The sequence below is a fragment of the Martes martes genome (assembly GCF_963455335.1).
Source record: "Martes martes genome assembly, chromosome: 5".
NCBI lineage: Eukaryota > Metazoa > Chordata > Mammalia > Carnivora > Mustelidae > Martes > Martes martes.
The window spans coordinates 158806733-158829843 of record NC_137892.1 but is presented as its reverse complement, the minus strand read 5'-3'; the positions used below and the strand labels follow the sequence as shown (position 1 = coordinate 158829843).

General features: G+C 45.5%; 1 protein-coding gene across 1 annotated transcript in view; it reads right to left on the bottom strand.

The window, feature by feature from the left end:
• SEMA5A (semaphorin 5A) overlaps positions 1-23111 on the bottom strand; it is a 464615-nt gene that overhangs the window by 41135 nt on the left and 400369 nt on the right. The window contains exon 17 of the mRNA XM_080804210.1: positions 19687-19834. Within this exon, the coding sequence (XP_080660336.1) occupies positions 19687-19834 (148 nt within the window). The remainder of the gene's footprint in view (positions 1-19686; positions 19835-23111) is intronic.

Sequence of the window (23111 nt, the reverse complement as noted above, 5' to 3'; positions counted from 1 at the left end):
CACCTGCTTCCTAAACCGGGTCTGGCTCCCGGCCACGTGCTTCGACGTGGCTGCTCGCCCGTAAAGGAGGACTGCAGAGGCATTAAATATTCACGATGTTGAAACCAAACTTACAAGTTAAACACTTCTAGACTCGAATATACTTAACATATGGTGATGACATGGAACAGTTGATTAATCTGGAAGTGTCCTATAAAAAATAATTGTCCAAATCAATGTTTAAAGACTAGACAACACTGTGGGTTTTCATCTGCTTAAATATGATTAGGAAATCATTCTGCTGGAAATTCCTAAAATATAAAATGGTGATTAAGTCAGGAAGTAGGTAGGTTTCTCCCAAATCCATATTTTAAACTGCAGGTATGCATTTCTCCTGCACCATGTTGCACACCCACTCCTTAGCTTTTAGCCATTCAAACCCTTCCCCCTTATTGGTGCTAAAGACACACATTTATATAGGAAAATATAAAAACTCACGATGGAAGTCACTTACGTAGAAGTTACTTGAAAGTTATCTGAGCCACCAAACGCAGATGTAATGCTGTCATTCTAGAAGGTTGCTTCTTTAATAAGGAAGGGGTGTTTCTTATTCAAAGCCATTATCCAGGCCCAGGGAGAATGCCCCAGTTAAAATAGTTAGAATTCTGTACTGTGGATGATTTTAAAATTCATTTTTCTATTCTAGGAAATATTGCAAAATTTAAGCAAGAGTATTGCCTGCTTTCTGCTTCAATTTCTATTCATTTAGGCAAGAAAATTCTACAGCTTGGCAGAATAAAAATGTCTGCCCTTCCAGAATATGACTAACACATCTCTAAATTGTTGGATTTTCTTACAAATATAAGTATACAGAATAAAAAAAAATAAGTGATATGTTGGGGTGAATACAGACATCTATGTTTTCTCTTACACTGTGACAGAAATAATTTTAGTTTTCTTCTTTTAGAACGTTAAAGGTTTTTTGGCTTTATTGCGCCACAAAATGTCCCAATTCGTGTTCGGACAGAACATTTCCAGCAGGGGAGGGAGATGTCAGGTTTGTTCACCAACGTGGGCAGGCAAGAATGACATTGGGAGCTGGAAACCTAAATATCTCTTTATTATCTCTAATATATACTTACATATAAAATATATATAATTCCACAAAATGGCAATCAAATTAGTATGCAAGCGGGCTCTAGAGTAAGAGATCCGAAGGGCGGGCCGAGGGGCCCGGCTTGAACAACACGGAGTTGATCAGTGTTAATTGCATTTCTGTGGCTCCACGTTAGTCAGGGGTAAAGCCAGAGTCCTCTGTTTTCCAGATACCCAGAAACTCAGGCCAATTGTGTTGTCCCAAACCCCCACCCCACGCCCTGTATCCCAGCCCCACGGCACCATCTTGAAGACCCACAAACATAACGCCATGGTTGCAGGCCCCTATGACTTTCTTCTAAGATGCTTGTTTTCCTCAATTTACCCCCAAATCCTGCCCCCTCCTTGGTGCTACCCCTCTACCCGATCCTGGGAAGTAAAGGACCAAGGACAGAGAACCACAAGGACCCATCTGTCCGCATGGGACAGTGAGACTGGTGCAGAGGGCCGCTACCAATTTCTCGTTTTCCTGTTCCTCACCCAGACTGGACGCCTGCCATTCGTCGCCCAGCAGGTGCTCAGCTGGGATCCGACCTGCCAGCACTTCCTCAGACAAACATGGCACAAAGGGGCTCCACACATCTCCTCATGGGACCATACCGGGATCATTTTCAGTAACTTTAGCTCACTGGTGTTCAAAATCTCTAGAAATACTCAATAACTTCTCAATCAACAAATAATATACAAACAGGGAACAATCAAGTCGCTATGGTTCAAGTGGGGCAGGGGCCAGGAGCTCCTCCAGTAAGCACACCCTCTCTCCCGCCATCTGCAAGAGCTCAGCATGATGCCATTGGCCAAACGAGGCAAAGAGTGAATGTCACCCTCCATGTAATGACCAGCCATTAACAAATAGTGTCTGATCTTTGCGATGCAGGTAAAAGAGCTGGCAGGAATCCTCGGGCTTCATTCTTTCTACCCCTGACCCTACAACTGTTCTTTTTTTTTTTTTTTTTTTTTTTTTGCCTTGGTGTATTGAATTGGCTGTGATCTCCAGCACAATACTGAACCTTAGCAGGGCTGGCAGGAATCCTAACTTTTTCTTGACTTCAGTGGAATAGCTTCTAATCTCTCACCACGTGGCATGATGATGTTTGCTATAGTGTTTTAAGAGGTATCCTTCAGGTTACAGCTATCCTTGAAGGATAAAGAAGCTCTCATCCACGCCGTGGTGACTTTTACTGTTATGAATGCACGCTGCATTTTATCAAACACTTATTCTGCATCCATAGAAATGGCTTTAACATTCTTTCTCTGTTAATCTCATTAACATAAAATGTCTCATTCGCTACATTCTCCACTTGATTATTGTCCTGTCAAATGATGAGTATGAATCTATGAATACAAGTGAAATGTAAATATTTATACGAGTATAATTTATACTTATACTTAAAGCCTGATGAGTGGACATTGTACAAGATGGCGCAATATGCCGGCGGCACAAAGGAAATTCTGGCCGAGGGGGTGTCGGAGGGCTGAAATTCAGCCTGCATCTTCTCCTGAGCCACGAGCCTTGGCGTGGTGCTGTCTGCACTTCGAGGAAGAGGCACCATTCTTTCTATAGAAACATGCAGTCTGCTGGCTCAAACCCAAGCCTGTGGTACTGAGACCCCTGGGAGGGGAAACTTGTTCAAATTCACACAAAGGGGCTGGGGGCCCTGGGTGGCCCAGTTGGTTAAGCGTCTGCTTTCAGCTCAGGTCATGATCTCAGGGTCCTGGGATCGAGTCCCGCATCGGGCTTCCTGCTCAGCGGGGAGTCTGCTTCTCCCTCTCCCTCTGTCTGCTGCCCCACCCCCAGCTTGTGCTCTCTCTCTCCCACCCTCCCTCTCTCTCTGACAAATAGATACAAAAATCTTAAAGTGCACGCATACACACACAGACACACACACATAACAAATTCACAAAAAGGCACCTTACAGGTGAATAGCTCTCAACCATTTTTTTTTTAATTAACATATAATGTATTATTTACCCCAGGGGTACAGGTCTGAATTATTTCTAATCCTCACAGCCAACACCATTTACCAAGCGACTCAACCACTAGATATGTTATCCTGACAGAACTCGTTCTATTGGCCCTTGCTTTGAAACAGCCATGCCTCTCAGTCTGTGCCCGGAAGCCCTACCGTCCGTGAGCTATAGCTCTGCAGCTCCGAATGCCTTTCCTCTATTCAGAGACGTGACCATGAGAAACGGCGCCCGGATGGTGAACCACAGGTGAGAGGCACAAATCAAACTCAAATCGTTGAAGAACGGACTCTTCTCCGTGCCTTCCATCAAATACAAGGGCCTTCTCGAGACACCGTTTCATCTCTACTAACTGGTCCAAAACCAGAAGAGTTCTCCCTTGATCTGAAGGCTGCCAGTGCATTTCACAGAATTCATTGAGCAGCTACTTTGCACCGGGCACTGAGAAGGCTAAGGGTGCAGTGGAGAGCCACGGAGACAGGGCGTCTGCAACTGGCAGCTTGGAATCTCGCAGTATTCTCCACAAGCCAGCCCCATGTCGTGTGGCGGGGAGACTGAGGCAAACAAGCCTCTCTCTGCTTTCTCTACCCTCAGCCTCACCGATGATTTCATCCTGAAATGCTTACTAGACATGATTCACAGGGAAAAACCAGGCCAGGCAAATATCTATCTTCTGCTGAGATGTAAATAAAAGGCCTGCAAAGTGCCAGAACTATAAAACTTTTTTCTTATAATACCATTCCTGCTGTAAATATTTCTGTGGGAAGCCTGTCTTTTTTAATGTGAGTACTTATGCTGAAGATTAATTCAGATTCCCTTCAAACAGAGGAGGCAAACCCAGTAAGTTTGTAGTAAACTCATGGCCGCACTTGGTCAGAGGCCTCTCTATGCAAATAACAGCCTAAAAGCAACAAAAGGGGTTATAAATTCTGCTAAGGAACAAAAAGTAATTATCTGCTGGGGGAAAAAAGTTATCTATTAGTTACATTTTTTTTTTTCAAAGACTCAGGTAAAAGGTACAAATAAGATGGCAGAATTTTTAAATCAACAGTTCATACCAGGTTGAAATAGGGTTTCCCTTGGTCAGACTCCTCTGATCCTGCCGTGATTTATGGCGCCCGTCTAAGAACAATATGACCCATGAGTGCCAAGGATGACAAGGTGATGCGAGAGTGTGAGAAGCCCTGAGATGATGATATAAAATATGGGCACCCAAGTAAAAGCCTGTCAAACCTCTTCATGAAGGCACACACATGGAATCACATCTCACAAACACCCTATTGACTTCTTAAAATGGTGACATGGCAGCTTTTCCAGAGAAAGCCATCCCATGTACAAGAGGCTTACTGGCTCCTTTCATTCCCTGGACAGGTACCTGCAGCCTGGATTCAACTGTGGGATTTTCTAACCTGAAGCCACTTCTTTTTTTTTTTTTTTTTAAAGATTTTATTTATTTATTTGACAGAGATCACAAGTAGGCAGAGAAGCAGGCAGAGAGAGAGGAGGAAGCAGGCTCCCCGCTGACCAGAGAGCCCGATGCGGGGCTCGATCCCAGGACCCTGGGATCATGACCCGAGCAGAAGGCAGAGGCTTTAACCACTGAGCCACCCAGGCACCCCATAACCTGAAGCCACTTCTGTCCGGCTTAGTATTTTTCTCCTCCCAGGCTGAGAGCTCTTGAGGACAGCAATCTACCCAGAGTCTCACTCCACCCGGCCCACATCCCAAGTGCTGGCTCGAACTCACCGTTACTCAAGACTTGTTTGTTACAGGGACAGATCTGGACAAGATGTGGGTTGGTATGTACAGAGTGCACCGAGGGAAATAAGACAAGGTTTGATTAGCAGGCAGGTTGATGGTCTAAAAAGGGCTTGGGATCCCTAGTACATGGAATTCTTATTTACAGAAGGGAGCTCAAATATTGGAATCAGTGCCACTTTAAAGTAGTAAATTCAGATTTTCTTTTCTAATGAGGTGCTCCTCATTAGTTATATGTACTCATGTCTTGCCTGTGGGGATCTGATAAGGTCTTGGAAGGTCACTGCGAAGTATAATCTAATATCAAGACCAATTTTAATGAACTTCATACACAATTACTGCAGGCGAACTGGTTTTCAGTGCTAAGCTCGCCTCGTCTGGAGCAGCCTTGTAAGGCTAATTAGAAAGAATTTGAAATAACTTAAGAATATGAACAAGAAATAAAATGTTCATAAGCAAACATCATGGGAAGAAAAATTAAATGTGAAGTAAAGGCAACTGCACTGGGGTGTGGGGAATCTCTACGGAAGAGAAGACCCACCACAAAGTACGTTCTGTCATACAAGACCAAAGAGAAACCACAGAGCCAACAAGGGCCACAGAATCCATGAAAATAATCACCTCATTGGAAAAGATGTTGACAATATTTCCCCAAACTGCCACCATCTTTAAAAAATTAACCCATGAATTTAATAACTAGGTTTATTTACCCATTTATCCTATGTTCTGCTGGATGTTGAGGACACAATCGTGAATAAAATAGATATTGTCCCTGACTTGAAAATCTTAAAATACATTTTCATTGTTGTTAGTTAGTTTAAAAACAAATTAGTTCATCCCATCATTGGGGATGGGACTTTCCTCTCCAAAATAGGACTAAACCCAAGTTTATACGACCTATTTTTGGACGCTGACCTTAAATTTAAGCTTTTTAGGTTGGGGAGCAAGTGCCCGCTAAGGTTGAACCAATACTTGTGGGAAAGTAGTGTATTTCAGAATAAGGACCGCACACATACGGACCCTCACGTATCTGCATCCACAACACGCATATATTTCAGATTAGATAGTGTCTATCTTTTTAGTGAAACCATCACTTTTTTTTTCCCTGCTAAGTAAAAACAATGACAACGTGACGTAGCTTAAACATTTGAAGTCAGTAGTGGAGTTGTACTGGGTCAACATTAACCCAGGAAGTCAAGCCTATCTACGACCTCGGAACGGCAACAGCAAGTCAACGAGAGCCGAGAAACCAGCACCTTCAGCCTGGTGTTGATGACCCTGTTGGGACGAATCAACTCGCTTTCCAAATCAGTGTCTTCCTTTCAGGTCCTGGTGAATTCCCTACATCTTCCAATCCATACCCTTCATGCACGCTCCGTTCACAGAGAAGCTCCCACTCCATCTCACCTGGGCCAGGTCCTGGCCACACCTTGCGGGGCTGTTGGCCCATCCGGCCAGAGGTAACCTCCCCGTCCTCTGCACTCTTTGGTTCCTCTTCCTTGTCCCACTGGCATTCCTGACTTGTTCCTCCCATTCCAGCCATGTGATCTGTACTTTTCTTCCTAGGCTGGGGACTCAGCTCTTCGAGGTTAGGAATTTTATTGAACGTATCTGCACACCTTCCCTAGCGCCTAATACACTTCTTTACACACAGTAGATTCCCAACATTTTTGGCCAATCCGGTCTACAGGTGAAAAGCTCTGAAAATTCTACACGGGATGGGATGACCGACATGAGTCAGGGACTGAAGCTACGGAGGGTTTGCTTTCTTTCCACGTGTAAAACTATTCAGGAATTAACAATATCGTAGGAGATTACACCATTAGAGAAATTAATTTTCAAGGACGACGCATGTAATCGGCACAGATGGCAAGGTCTTATCACTAAAAGCTATTAGGAGTTGTGAAGATAAGGGAAAGAAATCAATTAAATAAGCTTCCTAACGAAATCTGCCTGGTGAACATCGGAGGGCCCCTCTTGATGTCTGGATTCCATCTGTTGGCCCTACTATTTTTGTCTCGCCCTCTTCCGAGAGGCTACAGTTCACGTGCTCCTGGTTCCACAGATGCAGAGCCGGGAGAATTTCATCAGGTGGATCCCTCGGCTTCCCTCTCTCTGCTGGGACCATTCCTTCCTCCCACGCGATGACCCTCGAGTTCCTCTGAGGACTGCTCTCACACTGGGGCCATTTCATGGGACCAGGATAGACTGGAACAGATGTGGGAAATGTTTCACATCATGACAGAAGCAAGATGCCAAGTGGTCGTGTGTGGGATGTGACTTTCTCACGCAGCACGGCTTTATAAAATCATGCAAGAATGTGGCCTGGTATGAGCCAATTCTATCTTTAAGAGTCTTTACTGCAACTTTCCCTTCAATCCAGAGTCTCCTGAGATACTGTAAGCCAAACGGATCTTGAGAAACCACGCCATAGAGAGAAATGGGGACACTACTGTTCAAAGAATGTTCTTGCGGCATACCATGAGACCACAGAGCAAAACAATTATGTTTTTTTTTTTTTCTGACAACTTTCAAAGGCTTCCACAAATCACCTTGTATTTCTGCTTTGAAATATTAAATGGAAAAAAAATCTAAATGTAGCAGGAGCCTCTTATGGCTTTCCTTGTATTCACATAAAAGGGTTCTGAACGGGGCTCTAGTTCTTACACACTTGAGGACTGGGGAGCACTTGGGGAGGAAGAAACTACGGCATCTGGGAAAAACAGTCAACGTTTGAAAACCATTTTTTTCCGGTTCCAACATCTGTTGCTTCCCTTCCTTACTTAATTACAAGTTGCTTTGAAAATTATTATGTATGTGAATTGTTTTCACAACAAAATTATACACGTTTAATAATTCCACTGAGGGCACTCGGATGAAATAATAAAAAAGTGGGAAATGCAAATCTTAAGCAAAACACAAATTAAACCATATTGTTGATATAATTAAACATGTATGTGACTTCTCTAAGAGGAAGATCTGCCTGCCGTGAGCCAAACCAAACGACACAGATAGCGGGATCAGACCTCATTGGAAAATCCTCTGCCTGCATCTGTACACGTGTGAACTCTTTATACAGCAGGTCCCATCCTTGCGAGTGAACACGGGTACGGACAGAACCCACCACCGCGAATGAGACAATGAACGGACTGGTGTAGGAAACACCTGGGGGGTAAGCTTCACAACGGAAGCCTGATTCTGAAGTCTTGAGCAGGGATCGTGGGTCCTTTATTCCCCCTGCTGTCCCCACAGCCCATCACAGGTAGGAGCTGAACAGTCATTCAGTCATGGTGGAAAGGAAACGGGGAGGGGGGGGATGGATAAAAAAATCGAGATGCTCAGAGTCTCGCCACATCAGCATGCGTTCAGGCAAATCCCCATTAAGACCGTGACGTTCACAGGCCTCTGCCAAACTGAGTCCACCGGACGAGGATCACACAACAAGAAGTTTGATCAATTCAGGAAATGACAAAAGTCTTTGATCGAAGCCATTTCTCTCCCAGTTTTCGTTTGTTTGTTTATTTACTGGATTCTGGAGTGTTTTAGAAAGGAGTCCGCTGAGGCACTACGTCCACCATTGTCACGGCGGCCCCACCCTTCCCCAGCTCTTCCATCAGTTGGTTGCGTAGACCCCAGGCCTCAGAGCCGGCTGGTGGGGTGTGAGGAATGTTCTTCTCAGGCATTCCTCTCACAGCCACAGCCTGCGTAGGGAGGTCTTCCCTGAAATACACATTGTCAGAAGAGGACGGTAGCCGGAAGGACCCGAAGAAGCCAGTGAATGCGAGAGCCCGTCCCTGACGCTAACAGTGCATCAGGCCGGAGGTCCTCGTCTCCAAATGAGGCAGCTTCACAGCACAGCATCTGAAGGCCAGTCTGGGTGGACGATGCAGTTGCTTTTTAACTGCAAGAGAATATTCTCTTTCGCTGCAGGACAAGTGCCTGATGCGCCCGGAAACAGACAAGTCGAGCTACAGAAACTGACCACACGTAAGGACACCACACTACGGGACTCGAGAAGCCTTCTCTGCAGATAACCCACGATCAGCCCGAAAGCGTCAGCAGGGCGGCAGTCAAAGACTGAAGCTGTGTTTGGAAAAGAACACTCGCGGATTGTTTTCGAGGAACTTGTACTAAGGTGAACGTTTAGAAAATCACATTCAATTACACGTTTTGCTGCAGTTAAAGATCTGGCAGCACTTGCAAGAGGCCCGAGTTTTCCTACAGCTGAGAATCTGTTGTACCTTCCGAAGTCAGTTTCTTCTGTGCGAATTCTCGCAGGCCTAGACAGATTTTCAGACTCACGGCCATGTCATAGAAATTCTTATGACTGTGAACACTTACTCAGTGACTGTGTTTCCATAAGTAAATTGTAGATGTTCTCGTGTTAGGTATTGGAAAGTCTTTATCATGGAATTTATTGGTTTATAAACTGCAAAGGAAAAAAAAAATCTGCATGCGTCTCACCGAAGTCACTTCTACAGCAGAAAACCGCTCTTAGGAAGCTCCTCCTTCAATTAACTTTGCAATCACTGCATTGGAATTCTTACAGGCAGGAACAAACCTGATTTTTTTATAAAGGCGAAGACATCTGTGCAACCGACTCGTCTAACACTATAAATAAAACATTTCTGTGAAATCCTCCAGATCTCCAGACCAACTGCCATTTCCAGAGATTGTAGATGATAATTCATACGTCCTCGAGGCAGACTCGTGATGGATTAATTCCTGTCATCCATCATTTTTCTCTTCTCCCCATCGGTGCCATGCCCCATTCGTAAACTTCATACCTGAACTCTCAAGGCTACATTTCAGCAAACTTTCACTTCGGCGCCGAACCTGGCACGCCGGTTGATTTTGTGTGCTGATACTACTTTTCTTCAAAATGCTCATGTCTCTCCGAACAAAATAAGGCATTTTTACTCTGACCCTCTTTCACACTTGCAAGCCCTCCCCGGAGATAGCGCCTAACAAAAGAAAGCAAATTTTTTGTATCCCCATGCTAACGAAGGTGTGACAGCAAGTTTCAGCTAGGGAGATCAACCACTTCTCTGTGGAGGACTATCTGGAAATACAAGTGAATGTGCTTTACAAGCACGGTGCAATAGAAGGGTTCACGCGGTGACCTTCTTCATGAAGGTCAGGATCATTTGTGGAGGGGCGCCTGGGTGGCTCAGTGGGTTAAGGCCTCTGCCTTTGGCTCAGGTCATGATCCCAGGGTCTGGGGATTGAGCCCCGCGTCGGGCTCTCTGCTCAGTGGGGAACCTGCTTCCTCCTCTCTCTCTCTCTCTCTCTCTCTCTCTCTCTGCCTGCTTGTGATCTCTCTCTCTGTGTCAAGTAAATAAATAAAATCTTTAAAAAAAAAATCATTTGTGGATCTCTTGCGGAGCTCATGGGAACCACAGGAAAACTCTAGAGCGCCTCCAACAAATACAACAATCAAGAAAGAGCATGCCTTTTAATAGCCGGTGTGAAGTGGTTTTAAGAGGTAGCTTCCAGAAACTGGACAGGAGTGAGAAAGCTTGGGGGATCGTGGGGGGGCGGGGTGGGGGGTGCCCACCCTCCTTCCATCCTTGAGGATCTGGGATTCCGTGGGCTTCGGGGGGGGAGGGGCAGGAGCAGGTACAGTGGTTAGGATGGTTTTGACTCAAACCAGCTAAAGTGATGGGGAACGTGGGCCTCACGGGGTAGACAGTCCCTAGCAAGGGGGAGCCCCAGCTCTGCCTCTCTGCTGTGCTAGTTCCTTCCCTCAGCCCCAACCTGACGCTCACCCCCACAGGCTGTCAGCAACTGGGGAGCAGCCTTCCAGCTTCACCTGCTGACACACCAGTAGCCAGAGGAGGAAAGGAGACCTCCCTTCCCGCACCTCTCATTGACGGAAAACAGAGACCTTTCCCAGGACCCCCTAACAGCTCTTCCCAAGGGAAGAACTGGTCCACTGGAGGAAAACCACTGAGCTACATAAAAATGTCAGATGGAAAACAAAGTGCGATCTGCCCAGTAATAGCATCGCCAGCCCCCTCATGATGGCTGGCGAGTTCAAGAGTCCACAGGAGTCTAGGAAGCAGGGCTGAGCTCCAATTACGTTACGGCAGCTTCAGAGTTCCCGGGCTCACTAGCCCACTGGAGCGCACTCAGGTTTCGGATTCAGAGCCCGGTGTAGCGAGGGCTTTGGGGGCCCCCCACACACTGCAGCCCCTACCCCATGATCCCAGCTGCGGGCACGGTGTAGGCAATTGTGCACCAGCTCCGTCTCCCGCGGGCACAGGTCTCACTCCCATTAGGGTCTCCTCTGGGCCCCACAGGGACTAGGCAGCCAGGAGCTTCCCTCAGTGAAGGGGAGCCCATAAGGCCGGGCGCTTATGACAGCCACTCCACAGGCTTTTCAGCCATCCTGGAGGGTATCTGCGCTGCTGTTCACAGCAGTAGCCTTGGAAGCAAACCCTAATATGGGCTTTTTCTTCCTCCCTGCTTCGCTCCCCTCATCTGTCTCATCTGCTGCTATAGATTCAGCTCCGGGGTGAAATGCGTGACCGAGCTCTGTTTTAAAACTGAGCTCCAGCGGAGATGCAAGGCTTGCCTGGCTCAGCGTCTACACCTCCAAGAAGCCGCATGCAGTCCAAAATGACAGGGGGACATTGCCCCATATACTTCTGAGGCTTTGAAGAACGACTGTTCTCATGTGTTGCGGTCAGGGCTAAGGTGGCGCTGCAGTCACGCATGTTGCACGCAGGCTGTGCACTGTCCTTCTGCAGGGGTCCTACTCACATTCAGAGGATCTTCAACACCCCTTAGATTTATGCAGTACAAAACCTGCACAACTGTATATAGTGGCTTTGGAGGATAGTTTCTGGTGGGTGCCCCTCCCAGAAGCATCTGGATATCCAGGCCTCCCCCAGGTATCCTCTAGTCTCTCTGACTCTTCAACTACATGCGCTCTCAGAAGCCATCAACGGTCATATGTTGTTGTCGGTAAGTGATAACTGATTGCTTCTTTTCAGATTTTAGCTTGAATGATTCACTTTATCAAATCTGTTGTGGACCATAGTTGGGCAAAACAGATTTCCATAAGCACATTGGTGTTTATGGTAACATCAGGAGAACAGTAGCCTTTTAAACTTTACCCTTTCAAATTATTTTTCAAATGTCAGACAAGGCTACTGAATTTAGCTGGACATACACAGCCCATCAGTATGGATGCCTGGGCTTGAGTTTGGCCGCCCCTCGCATGAGCTGGGTCCTCACGTCTCTTTGTGTCATGTTTCCACACCTGAAAAATGGTTATTCTAATAATAATGCCACATCTGTGGTTCACTGGCAGGGATACATAATAAAATCCCTAAGAAGTTCCTCAAATAATTCCTGGCCTGCAGAAATTATAATGCCGATGCTGAAAAATACTATTTTTCCTATAGAAGTTCTATATGCTTTCAGCAGAGTTAGAATCCAGTACTTGATTTTATCTAATTTCACCTATTATATTTTGTTTAAGAAAATCAGGGCACTTTAGAAGTATGACATGGTATTTTCATAAACAATGCACAAAACTAGTTGTATCTAAACTGGTTGTATCTAAACTAGTTGTACCTTGTAGAAGGCCAACTGGCTCGTGAGAGTAAGTAAAGCTTCCAGACTCGCCCATAAGCAGGCTGCTCCAGGAACCCAGGGAGGAGTCAGCGCCTGTGATGGGCCCTCAGGGAGGGACACAGTTGGCGTCAGCAACTAAATGCTCAGAAATGGATCTTGGCCCAAAGGGAAGTAACCCTTTTACCTGCAACCTAGCCGGGGCATACATGGCGTGCATGGAACAAAGGAAAGAAAAATAACAGAACAAAGGGAAAAAACCTCCAATGTGCCTGCTCATAAAAGGGTCCCTGTCCCCCACAGCAGAACTGCGAATCTCGGGGTAACCGGTGTTCAAGCCGCCTGTGAGCACAAAGGAAACGAACAACCACAAAGAACAAGAAGAACCCCGAAACTACTCGTGTATGCTCACTTTCGTGCCCCTGACTTCACGTTTCTTCTGCCGCAAGTACAGGAGATCCCCGCTGCCCAGCTGGAGAGAAGCAGATGCCCTTGCGAGGAGGCTGAGCTGCTCCTGCGGACGGCGTAGCACTGAGAAATAAACGGGGTGCCAGTGATCCCCATATTGATCCAGGAGGGAAGGAAACGAGCCTTTCTGCTAAGTGCCTTTGAATCTACCCAGTCTTGTGGGTGGGGGGAGGTTAGCTTCTGCCAGTGAATCTCACAGCGCTTCCCTCAGTATTTTCTGAGGAGGCCACAGCATCTGGGCCTTTCTAGCATCTCAGGGCTGAGCAGCCCCGGAGCGGGTTCTTGCTCTGCCAGCGACAGGGCTCTGGCTGCCAAAACCATCCTCTTGGGACGCTGGTTTTCCCATTTGGAAAATCAGGAATGCACGAGATGACATTTTTCAAAATTTTGCAAACTCCAGTGTGTTCCACGAACCTGGAGTATTTTGTGACAGTGCTATTATTTTCATCTGTAACAACCTATTTAAACCTCCTGGGGGCCTGGGTGGCTCAGTCGGTTAAGCATCTGCCTTCAACTCAGGTCATGATCCCCAGGTCCTGGGATCGAGTCCCACATCGGGCTCCTTGTTCAACAGGGGGCCTGCTCCTCCCTCTACTTCTCCCCTCTGCTCATGATTTCTCTCTCTCTCTCTCACTATAAGTAAATAAAATCTTTAAAAAAATAAACAAACTTCCAATTGCCAGGTTTTGCTTGCTCCTAAATGTATCTATACTGCCATTATTTAACCCAAACAATTTTCACTATGTGCTGTCAACTCTGATTAACCTTCACAGAATCCCTCTGACAGGGTGTATCGATCTTAATGTCTTTCTTCTTGACCTTTCAGGGTCTTCTGTAGGCTGCCTCTTTTGTTTCTCAGAAACAGAGCCTCTCGTATGCTTCCTGTTGAGAGCATAAATCAGCGTTTGGTCAACTGTTTTACACTTTGTGTGACATTTCCATAATAAATACAGCGCTGGCGGCGTCACATCCATTCCCGTCTTTGAATTATCCTCATCGTATCTGTCCCTGCTTTAGCTCTACTCTTTCACCCATCTGCTGAAACCTCTTAGGAACTTTGAGTTACGTTAATTTGGGAAGCAATTCCATTTATAGAGCATAACATTGGGATGTCCTTCTTCCTTTCATGGGTTGTCATTTTCAGCCAAAACATAGAAGACTTGCGTTCTGCATTCATCTTCAGTTACTTTCCATGGTCATGAGAATCTCTACAGTCTTTTGAAAATCAAGGACGCTAATGGACAGAGAAAGCTCCTCTTTCCTCTAAGATACACTTTGTACTCAATAAAAGGAAAAGAAAAATAAAGTCCTGTCATTTATTACCGAACATCCAGCAAAGGAGTTAGGCCAACGGAGTTACGTCATTTAGTTCAATGTGTGCCTGTGAGCCAGTTCTCAAAATGCTGGCGCAGTCTCCCACCAGCCATTTGCTACTGGACAGGTTCATTAATCTTTCTCAAGTTGAGTTTTCCATCTCTAAGTGAGGCACTAATGAAATCTGCCTCGCTGGAATACAGGGAGAATAAACATAACTTTTAATTGCTTAGCGTAGTTTATAGTATATAGTAGGTACTCAATAAAAGTTCCTTATTTTATTACATAATACAGAATGTCGACCTCTCATTACATGCCTAAATAACAACTCCAGTGTGCTATGTTATAATTTCATTTCAGTATTTCATCAGACGCTATGTGCTCAGCTAGGATTTATAGGGACTTGGTTTAACAATTATCACGATGGTTGCTAGGTATTATCCAGAAAAGGTTGAAAATGAAACAAAAGTAGGCCAAAGATCATTAACCCCAAAATGGCTATTCTGGAGTGATCTAGCTAATTACTTTAAATTGAATAATTATCCCTTTGACTTGTCAGGCACTGATGGGATGTAGGCTCAAAGCTGGTGGCAAAACTCCCACAAACTCTCTGTTGCCCCTCAGCTGATTCTTCACAGCGGGGAGGGGATGGGGGGGGCAGAGAAGAGACTCCAATGGTGACAACTTCTCCCAGAGGCACTGCTTCTCTGCAGACAGGCTCTGTGCCCTCTGACAGGCTACCTACCTGGGCTGTCTCATTTTCCTCCTCCAAAAACATTGGTAAAGTCACATTCCCAGAGCTGTTGTCACTGAACCAAAGACAAACAGAATGTACCCGGCACTTGGCAGCTACACATTCAATATCTTCATTTCTCCTGATTTCTCTCCTCTACCATCCAGGGTTACTGGGAGCGTTTTATCAAGTAACACGAGACTTTAGTCCATCATAGCATGACTAAAGAGTAACTCCAGTATGATTAACTATAATTTCGCTTCAATAATTCATCTGACGTTAACCCAGTAAGTCAGGATCTGTAAGACGTGACATAATAATTAGCATGATGGTTACTAGATCGTATCAAAACAGGTTAGAAATGAAGACGACCGCGGGGGTTCGTGCCTCATATTTCAGTTGGGGATGTGGGTGGGAAAGGTGGAACAGCATCTGCAGTGTCCTGGTGACTCTCCCTACCCCGCCATGCTCCCTCCCTGCTCTGTGAGGTCACATGCGTGCAGGCATGTCATGGAGGAGCAGTGAGGTCCAGAGAAGCCCAGACAGCCATTTGGTTCTAGAGATGCTTACTTGGAAGTGGAGAGGAAATGTCTGTCCCTTAAATGTCCTTGTGTGTCATCAAGAGTCTCATTATAAACTTGGCCCTAGGGAGGGGCAGGTGCTGGAAGTGGTCACTGAGTAACCTGGATACATGTGCCCCCAAGGTCCAGAGAAGAGACAGCAGGATCAGAGAATCGGTAACATCAGGGCCTCAGGAGCTTGGACACTAGCTGGCTTTGCCTCATACTTGCACTGAGGAAGATAGACATCAGGACTGTGGTGGGCCCCAGGTTCACACCACTTCTGGCTACACAAGATCCAGGCCTCCACTCTGTGTCCATCAGCTCTCTAAACAGCCTCGGCCTCTTCAAGCCACCAACCCTTCAACTTTCAGAACTTTTACCCCTCTACTTTATTTTTTTATTATTTCATTCTATCTTATTTTGCTGCAGTAAGAACATTTAACATTAAGTCTACCCCAAAAACTGCATGTGACACTGAAGGTACAACATTGTATAAGCGGACCTCTAGAACTTGTTCCTCTCGCTTCCCTGAAACTCTGTGTTAATTGATCAGAAATTCCCTGTTTCCCTCTCCCCATGCCCCTGTGGGACTCCTTGATTCCACCACCCTTCCCCTTTTTGAGTCTATGAATGTGATTATTGTAGATACCTCATATAAGTGTCACCATGCAGTGTTTGCCTTTCTGTGTCTGCCCAAGTTCCCATAGCATGATGTCCTCAAGGTTCATCTGTGTTTCGCACACCGTGCAATCTCCTCCTTGTAAATGCTAAATAGTATTTGATCATTTGTACACACATTTTCTTTATCCACTCATCTGTCAATGGACATTTAGACTTGCCACACTTGGCTCTTATGAATAATGCTGCACTGAACACAGGAGAGCAGCTCTCCCTCTAAGATCATGATTTTGGTTCTTCTGGATGTGGAGAGATTGGAACCCTGGTACCTTATTGGGGGGATGCAAAACAGTGTAGCTGCTTGGGAAAACAGTATTGCAGTTCCTCAAAAGGTTAAAAATGGAACTACCTTATACTGAAATCAATATCTGGAAGAAATGTCAACATTTGGAATTTTAAGAGTAGGGTTTCAAGGAAAAAGATAGTAGCTTTAAAGGGGGCCCTTCACTTGTCTGAACTCAACTTCTTATTGAGATTTATTTGAAGGCTTGGAGATTTATTTGAAGACAAGAACATATGAATTTCACAGATGACACTTGGAAAATCTTTTCATAGTATTTCCATTTTAACATGGTGGAGCAAGAAAAGATTCTCATCTTTTATATCTTGTTCATACTTGAACTTGAAATCAACTCTTTTTCTATAAACTGCTATAGTCTTCAGGAATTCGAGTTCTTATCGTTTCCACAGATGTGTCTTTTACTGTGTAAAAAACATGGCGCTAGCATACTGTCATTTTTGGTAAGCTTGACTTGGTGAAGCAGCTGGAGTCCAGGAGTAAAAAACAGAAATAAGCGTAAGAAGGAAAGGCCAGAGTCTCTCAGGCATCACCACCTTTGATACTCATAGTTGTCCTGTGGGGGGAAGGGACTGCTGTCCCCTTCTTGGAGGAAAAGACTGACTTAGAAATGCCACATGAGTCATCAGCCATATAGACATTGGCAAGTGGGTAATCAGCTTCATGACTCAAAAATCAAAATGTTATGTACACTTAACAGCTATTACCTTCTAGAAGACCTCCATAAAAAGTGAACCTACTTCGGGGCTCAAGATTTATAAACTATAGCAAGAATTTGACAATCAGCATATTACTTTAAGTAACTAGCATTTTAAAATAAACTTAGGGATTGAACTGATGGGGTCCGTTTTCTCAGCCATCCAACACAGCCAAGCCCCTCCGTCCTCCTGCTTCCGTCACTCACTTGGCATTAGTACCTCCAGAGAGACAGGAACTGCAGTGCGTGGGAAAAGCCGCAGGAGCAGAAAAATAAATGTTGTGTTTCTATCATACAAGAGCAGAATGCTTGAGCACCCAGGCAGCTGTCGGTTAAGCATCTGCCTTCAGCTCAGGTCATGATATCCGAGTCCTGAAATTGAGTCCCACGTCCGGCTCTGTGTTCCGTGGGGAATCTGCTTCTCCCTCTCCCTCTGTGTTCTCTCTCTCTCTTTCTCTTTCAAATAAATAGATAAAGTCTTTAAAAAAAAAAAAAAAAGCAGACCGCTCCATCGTGCCACAGGGATACCTTCTTGGAAGTACTTGACCCAGAAGAAAAAACAAGCAACTCCCCCGCCCCAAACTAACACACCCAAGAGCTGACATTAGGCTCACTGGAGACACACATGACATTTGTCTGGATTTGAAAATTGATGTTAACATTTGTTGCTTAAACTATAGTTATGCAAATTTGGACACAAAGCAATAAACACATTAACACTTCAGGAAGACATTTAGTTTTTACATTTATAATCAGATGTATCACACACACACACACACACACACACACACACACTCTCTATCTCTCTCTCTCCAGAGAGTACATAGATCTGCTATACTTTTCTTCATACAGTTCTTTCTTTCATTAAACTGTTAATAAATGTAATTATTGAAGTCAATTTATAATGAGAAAACGAATGACCTGAAATGTTTTCCCTGAGTTCTCTGTACTGGAAAGTTTTAGAAACTAAAGTACAAGATCGACTCAGGTCATCCAGCCCTGCGGAATCCCAGCTAAGGAGACGAACCTTGATATATGAGTGGGGGTCCCCGTCTCTGACGCTGAGCCACCAGAAGCAGGAAATGATGTATTTCAGTAAAGAATAAAGCTACTCCATTTGAACAGTTTTCCTAGAGCAACTGAGTGTTCACAGATTTACTCTGCACATTTTAATAAATAATTTTAAGTTTCAGCATCTGAAATAGCAATACCTTTATCATCCCAAACTGGCACTAAGAGTCTTCATTTATCATTCCACACTGACCACTCTTCATGGCCAAAATTAAGGCCAAGCCAACCCACAAAGAAGTGCTTCTAGAACCAATAAGAGCTTTTATTAAAGCTATGGCACCAGAAGGGCAAGGAATCTAACTGCAAATCCCAATAACAGAAATCTCCTTGGGTTGGGCATATCTGACAAAAATGCCCCTACCCTCTCCTTCTGTCTGAGTTCTGCAGGGCTCTCTGGAATGTGTAACCGTGCTTTGCCGCAGCATAAAAACATCACTCCGCCCCAGGGACCAAGGTTATGAATTCAATGCAAAGGACAACTGGAAAGATCAGCGAGGAAGGAGGCCAAGCCAGACCTTCTGGTGCACAACATCTCCCCCAGCACACGCCCACCCACTGCGGGTTCTCGGGGGGCCAGCGCACGGGAAGCTGAACGAGGTGGAAGCCCAGTGGCCCTCAGCACTCAGTCATCCTTGCAGGTGGTGCAGGAAGAGGAACAATGGGCCTTTGGAAAAGTGCTTGCACGAGTGGAATTTTATTTAAGGGTTTAGAGTGTTAAAAGAAATATGACCTGCTAAGGCAGAAGAAAAACAAAACTATAAGTTGTCTTCGATTCCCTCCGAATTGGCCCCAGTGTGCTCTGACAACAGCTCCACGAAGTTTCTCAAGTCTCAGAGTGTCTCGGTTCTATACCTTAGCATGGTTCAGTGTGGAGGCCTTATATGCCATTTTCCCAAACCGAGTATCGTGAGCAGAGGTAAGCAGACTGAAGCTCTGTCAAGGTTCAGAAATCAGAATTGAAGAACTCCACGGGACTTTTATCCCAGAAGTAAATATTTTATTCAAAAAGCCTCCAAGCTACTATGAACTTCCACTATTTCCTCCAAATATTCTCATTAACCGGAGAAACTTACATGATTTACAGCACATAGTGCATGCAGAGTACCTTGCGCCTGGAGATGTCATGTTTACAGAGCATTTCATGTTTGCAGAGCATCCTAGTGCCTGTTGAAAACCCAATGTTCGCAGAATATCTGGTGCGTGAGAGCATGTAGTATCTGTAGAGCAACTACTGTGTACAGAGCATCCCGTTTACAAAGCATGTAGTGTTTGCAGAACACCTAATGCTTGCAGTATATCAAGTGAGTCCAGCGTACCTCGTGTTTGCAGAACACCTAATGCTTGCCATATATCAAGTGTATGCACATCACCCAGTGTGTGCTGGCTCGGGACATGGGCTGGAAACGACAAGGTCCGTACTCACCACATTACAGCCTGCGCAGTCAGGTCCATTCTCGCAGGCCCTGCGGCGAGCTTGAATGCCGCCCCCACACTGGGCTGTGCACCGTTCCCAGGGACCCCAGCCTGTCCAGAACATGTGCGGGGGACACAGCAAATGTTCGTTGCAGTATCTGTGATGGGGAAACCAAGACAAAAAGGAAGCCGTTCAAGGCAACATGAAGCCACGGACCTTTCCACGGTCTGTCCCTGCACCGATGTTGAACACATGGGCATGCTCCGCGTGGAGGGGCTCTGCGTGTGCGGAGAGGCGGTACGGTAAAGGGGGCAGATGTGGTGCTGGCCATGCTGTGAGGGCACAGACAACGGGATGCACAGGACACAACGAAGAAAATGCTAAACTCACAATGCAGGATGGAGCTTCCTGTGCAGCCAATTAGAGGAGAAACAAACAAAACAAAACCCTTCAAATAGGCACCCAAAAATGGGAACACAGAGAGAACATCTAGGCTGGGTGTTTATCTTCTAAACACAGACACTGAAAGATAAAGCAGGTTACGGACATAAAGTCAGCAAAACTGTATTTAGAACTCATTTCTCATTCTTGAATCAAATAAGGTGCATAATCCTATTAATACAAATTAAAGTTAAAGCCTGATTTTAGCAGGAAGCCTCACGCCATATATTTCTTAGGTTATTGTATTTTTAAATTTATCTGCAGACTCTCAAAATGACGTCAAACAACCTTAATTTAAAAGAAACGTTGAATAGCTATTTACAAACAATGGTCCTAGTTCTATACTCTGTACTTCTAAGTATACATTCATTGTCAATTATTAGCCAACTACACAAGGCCTTCGTTAGCCTTAGATGAGTCACATTTCTCCACGGCCTTTAACACTATAAGTGAAATGAAGCCAAATGAGAGAAACAAATGAACAAACAAACAAGCAAAAAAACCAAGAAGGAAACAACCTGGCATTCTTTAGGTTATAGTCTCTTGGGAGAAGGAGATTGCTCTGCACATAAGCAAACTTAGCAAGAGATATCTGGCCATTTGAAGGACTACCTAAATCTAGTTATCCACCTTCTACACAGAAATTTAGCTTCTAGAGGACAGCAGCAGGCAAGACTCTTCCTGACATGTCTCTCCCCATCTGGACTCAGATATAAGGCAGAGAGACACTCATCTGCGAGGCGAAGTCCATCACCTGCAATGTCATGGTTCTTAATCAATGCTATATCCTGTAGGGCATTACGCAAAGGGCGTTACAAAGCACGTTTCCATATGACAGGTGTTTACAGCCCAAGATCAATATCGGGAAATGGACACAAGCCCAGAACAGAAAATACTGTCTTAATGAGTAGAAAGTAAGGACAAATGGTAGCTGGTTTCCAGACACCAGGAGAAGTCATTTGGAGAGTGCAGTTTCCAGATGGCAAATGCTGATAAGATTCAAGTGTTTTTCCACCAAACCAGGAAAACTCTGGAGAGAATGTGAAGGCTTCAGAGCCAGGCCAAGCCGAGGGGAGTCCACAGGATGAGGCAAAGTGAGCAAAGGCCGCCACTGTGGACAAGAACAGAATATAGAAATGGGAAGAGTGAAGGGAGAAAGGTGACCTGGAGAAGAAAACAGAAGAAGGAGATGGGAAGTAGCATCACCCACCTTTACGACAAGGGAGGAAACGCTTGAAATTCAAAAGTCCCACAGAGCTCGAGAGACAAAGTAGCACCATCCGAGTTCGAGAGAGGAGACTGGGCTCCAGGGGTTTCTGCCTCACCCAACCGGTGGCCTGGAGCTCCCTGGGATCTCTGGAGCTCTCCATGTGTAAGTGTGGGGTCTGGTCTTCAAAGAGCCCACCAGCAGGAAGAGCGGAGGGAGCAAATGCCAACCAGGAGAGAATGGACTGCAACAACGCAAGGGAGAGGTGTTCCAAGCTGGATGGACATGATGGTGGCAGAAAGAGGAGGGAAAGGACACCCTTGGGTTCGGTAGAGTGGAGCAAAGGTGTGGCAACTGTGAATGCAGAGAAAAACCAAGAGGCGAACAACAGAGCCACATGTCAGCCTCCCATTTGTGGGAACGTGGGAGACACGCGTCCTTCTGGGGAGAGAGAGCTGATAGGCCATGGCCGAGAAGCCTCCAAAGGCGAGAACCATTAAGGCACATGGTTTAGTTTCTCTAAACAGTCACACAGAAGACTAGTCAACGGGACTGAACAGTCCTCTCTCTTTCATCTTCTCAATTTTTAAGAAAGAGAAGCATTTGGTTTCCCTCTTCCGGAGAGTCATACACAGCCTCCCAGGGCTCCGACTCTCAGAGGTCAGGGCCATGGCGAGGAGAAAGGGAAGGAATTTTCTAATTAAGACAGGGGGACCTCTATGTAGGAGAGCCCAAACGAAATTGAGGGGACAACAGATGAAAAGAACTGGAGGTCCAGAGGCGTGGGCAAACATGCAAAGTTGCAAGAAGGAAACATCCTTGACTGCCCAGGGACTATGAACACATGTGCCGAGGCTCGGAGCGTCCCAAGAGGAAGGTGCCATTCAAGGACATGTTTGGGAGAAAAGAAAACTCAGACCATCAGAGCTCACGGCATTTGATTCAAAATATCCACGGGTGCCTTGTCGCACTGTGGATAGACTGAGACGTAGAAGGCCACCTCCCCTTTCCATGCCGATACACCAACATTTAAATGGTATAGACGAGCAGGACTCCTTACCCTCATTGTACTTTAAGGAAACAAAAACAAGCCACAAAAGAATATGGAGGGCAAAGAAAATCTTGTTAAATATGCTTATAAAACACTTGACTTTTAATAAAAAACACAGCAAGGGAGCTACCATTTCCCCAGAGTAAAATACATCACAGTGCACAAATACTTTCTCGGATTTGCCTATAGTGGGCCAGGTCTGAAATCACCCAGCACGTTAGAACAGCTGAACAGAACAGCAGGAGAGCCTGAAAACCACGTGTAGCATAGAACTTGCAGGCAGTGTCAATAAATGATACAGTTGGCTGAATTTTAAAGTTGTCCACCACTTGCCTTCCATTTTTCTCTCTTCTCTTTTTACAGTGGTCCTGGGAAAACAGCGACACCAAGATATGTGACTATGTCACCCTCTGCAAGGTGGGTCGGGAGGGCAGCAGCAACTGTAGGCTAGCCAGCTCTGCCCCTTCACATCTGGGTTTTCCCTCACAAATCCCTCTAGGAGAGTCTGGTCAGAGGCAAAGCCCCAACCCTGGGTTTCCTGCAGTTTCATGGAAGCAGGGTCCCTCCGACCCCCTTGCTCTGCCACCCTGACCAACACACACTCCCAACAGAGGGCCTCTTGCTAAACTACCATTGACTCTTCAGCATCTTTCTTGGTTACAGACAACAAGGGGGATCGGAAGTTAGTTACCTTGGCGACTCTGTGTGTTCAAGGATTTTTACTAATTTATGAAT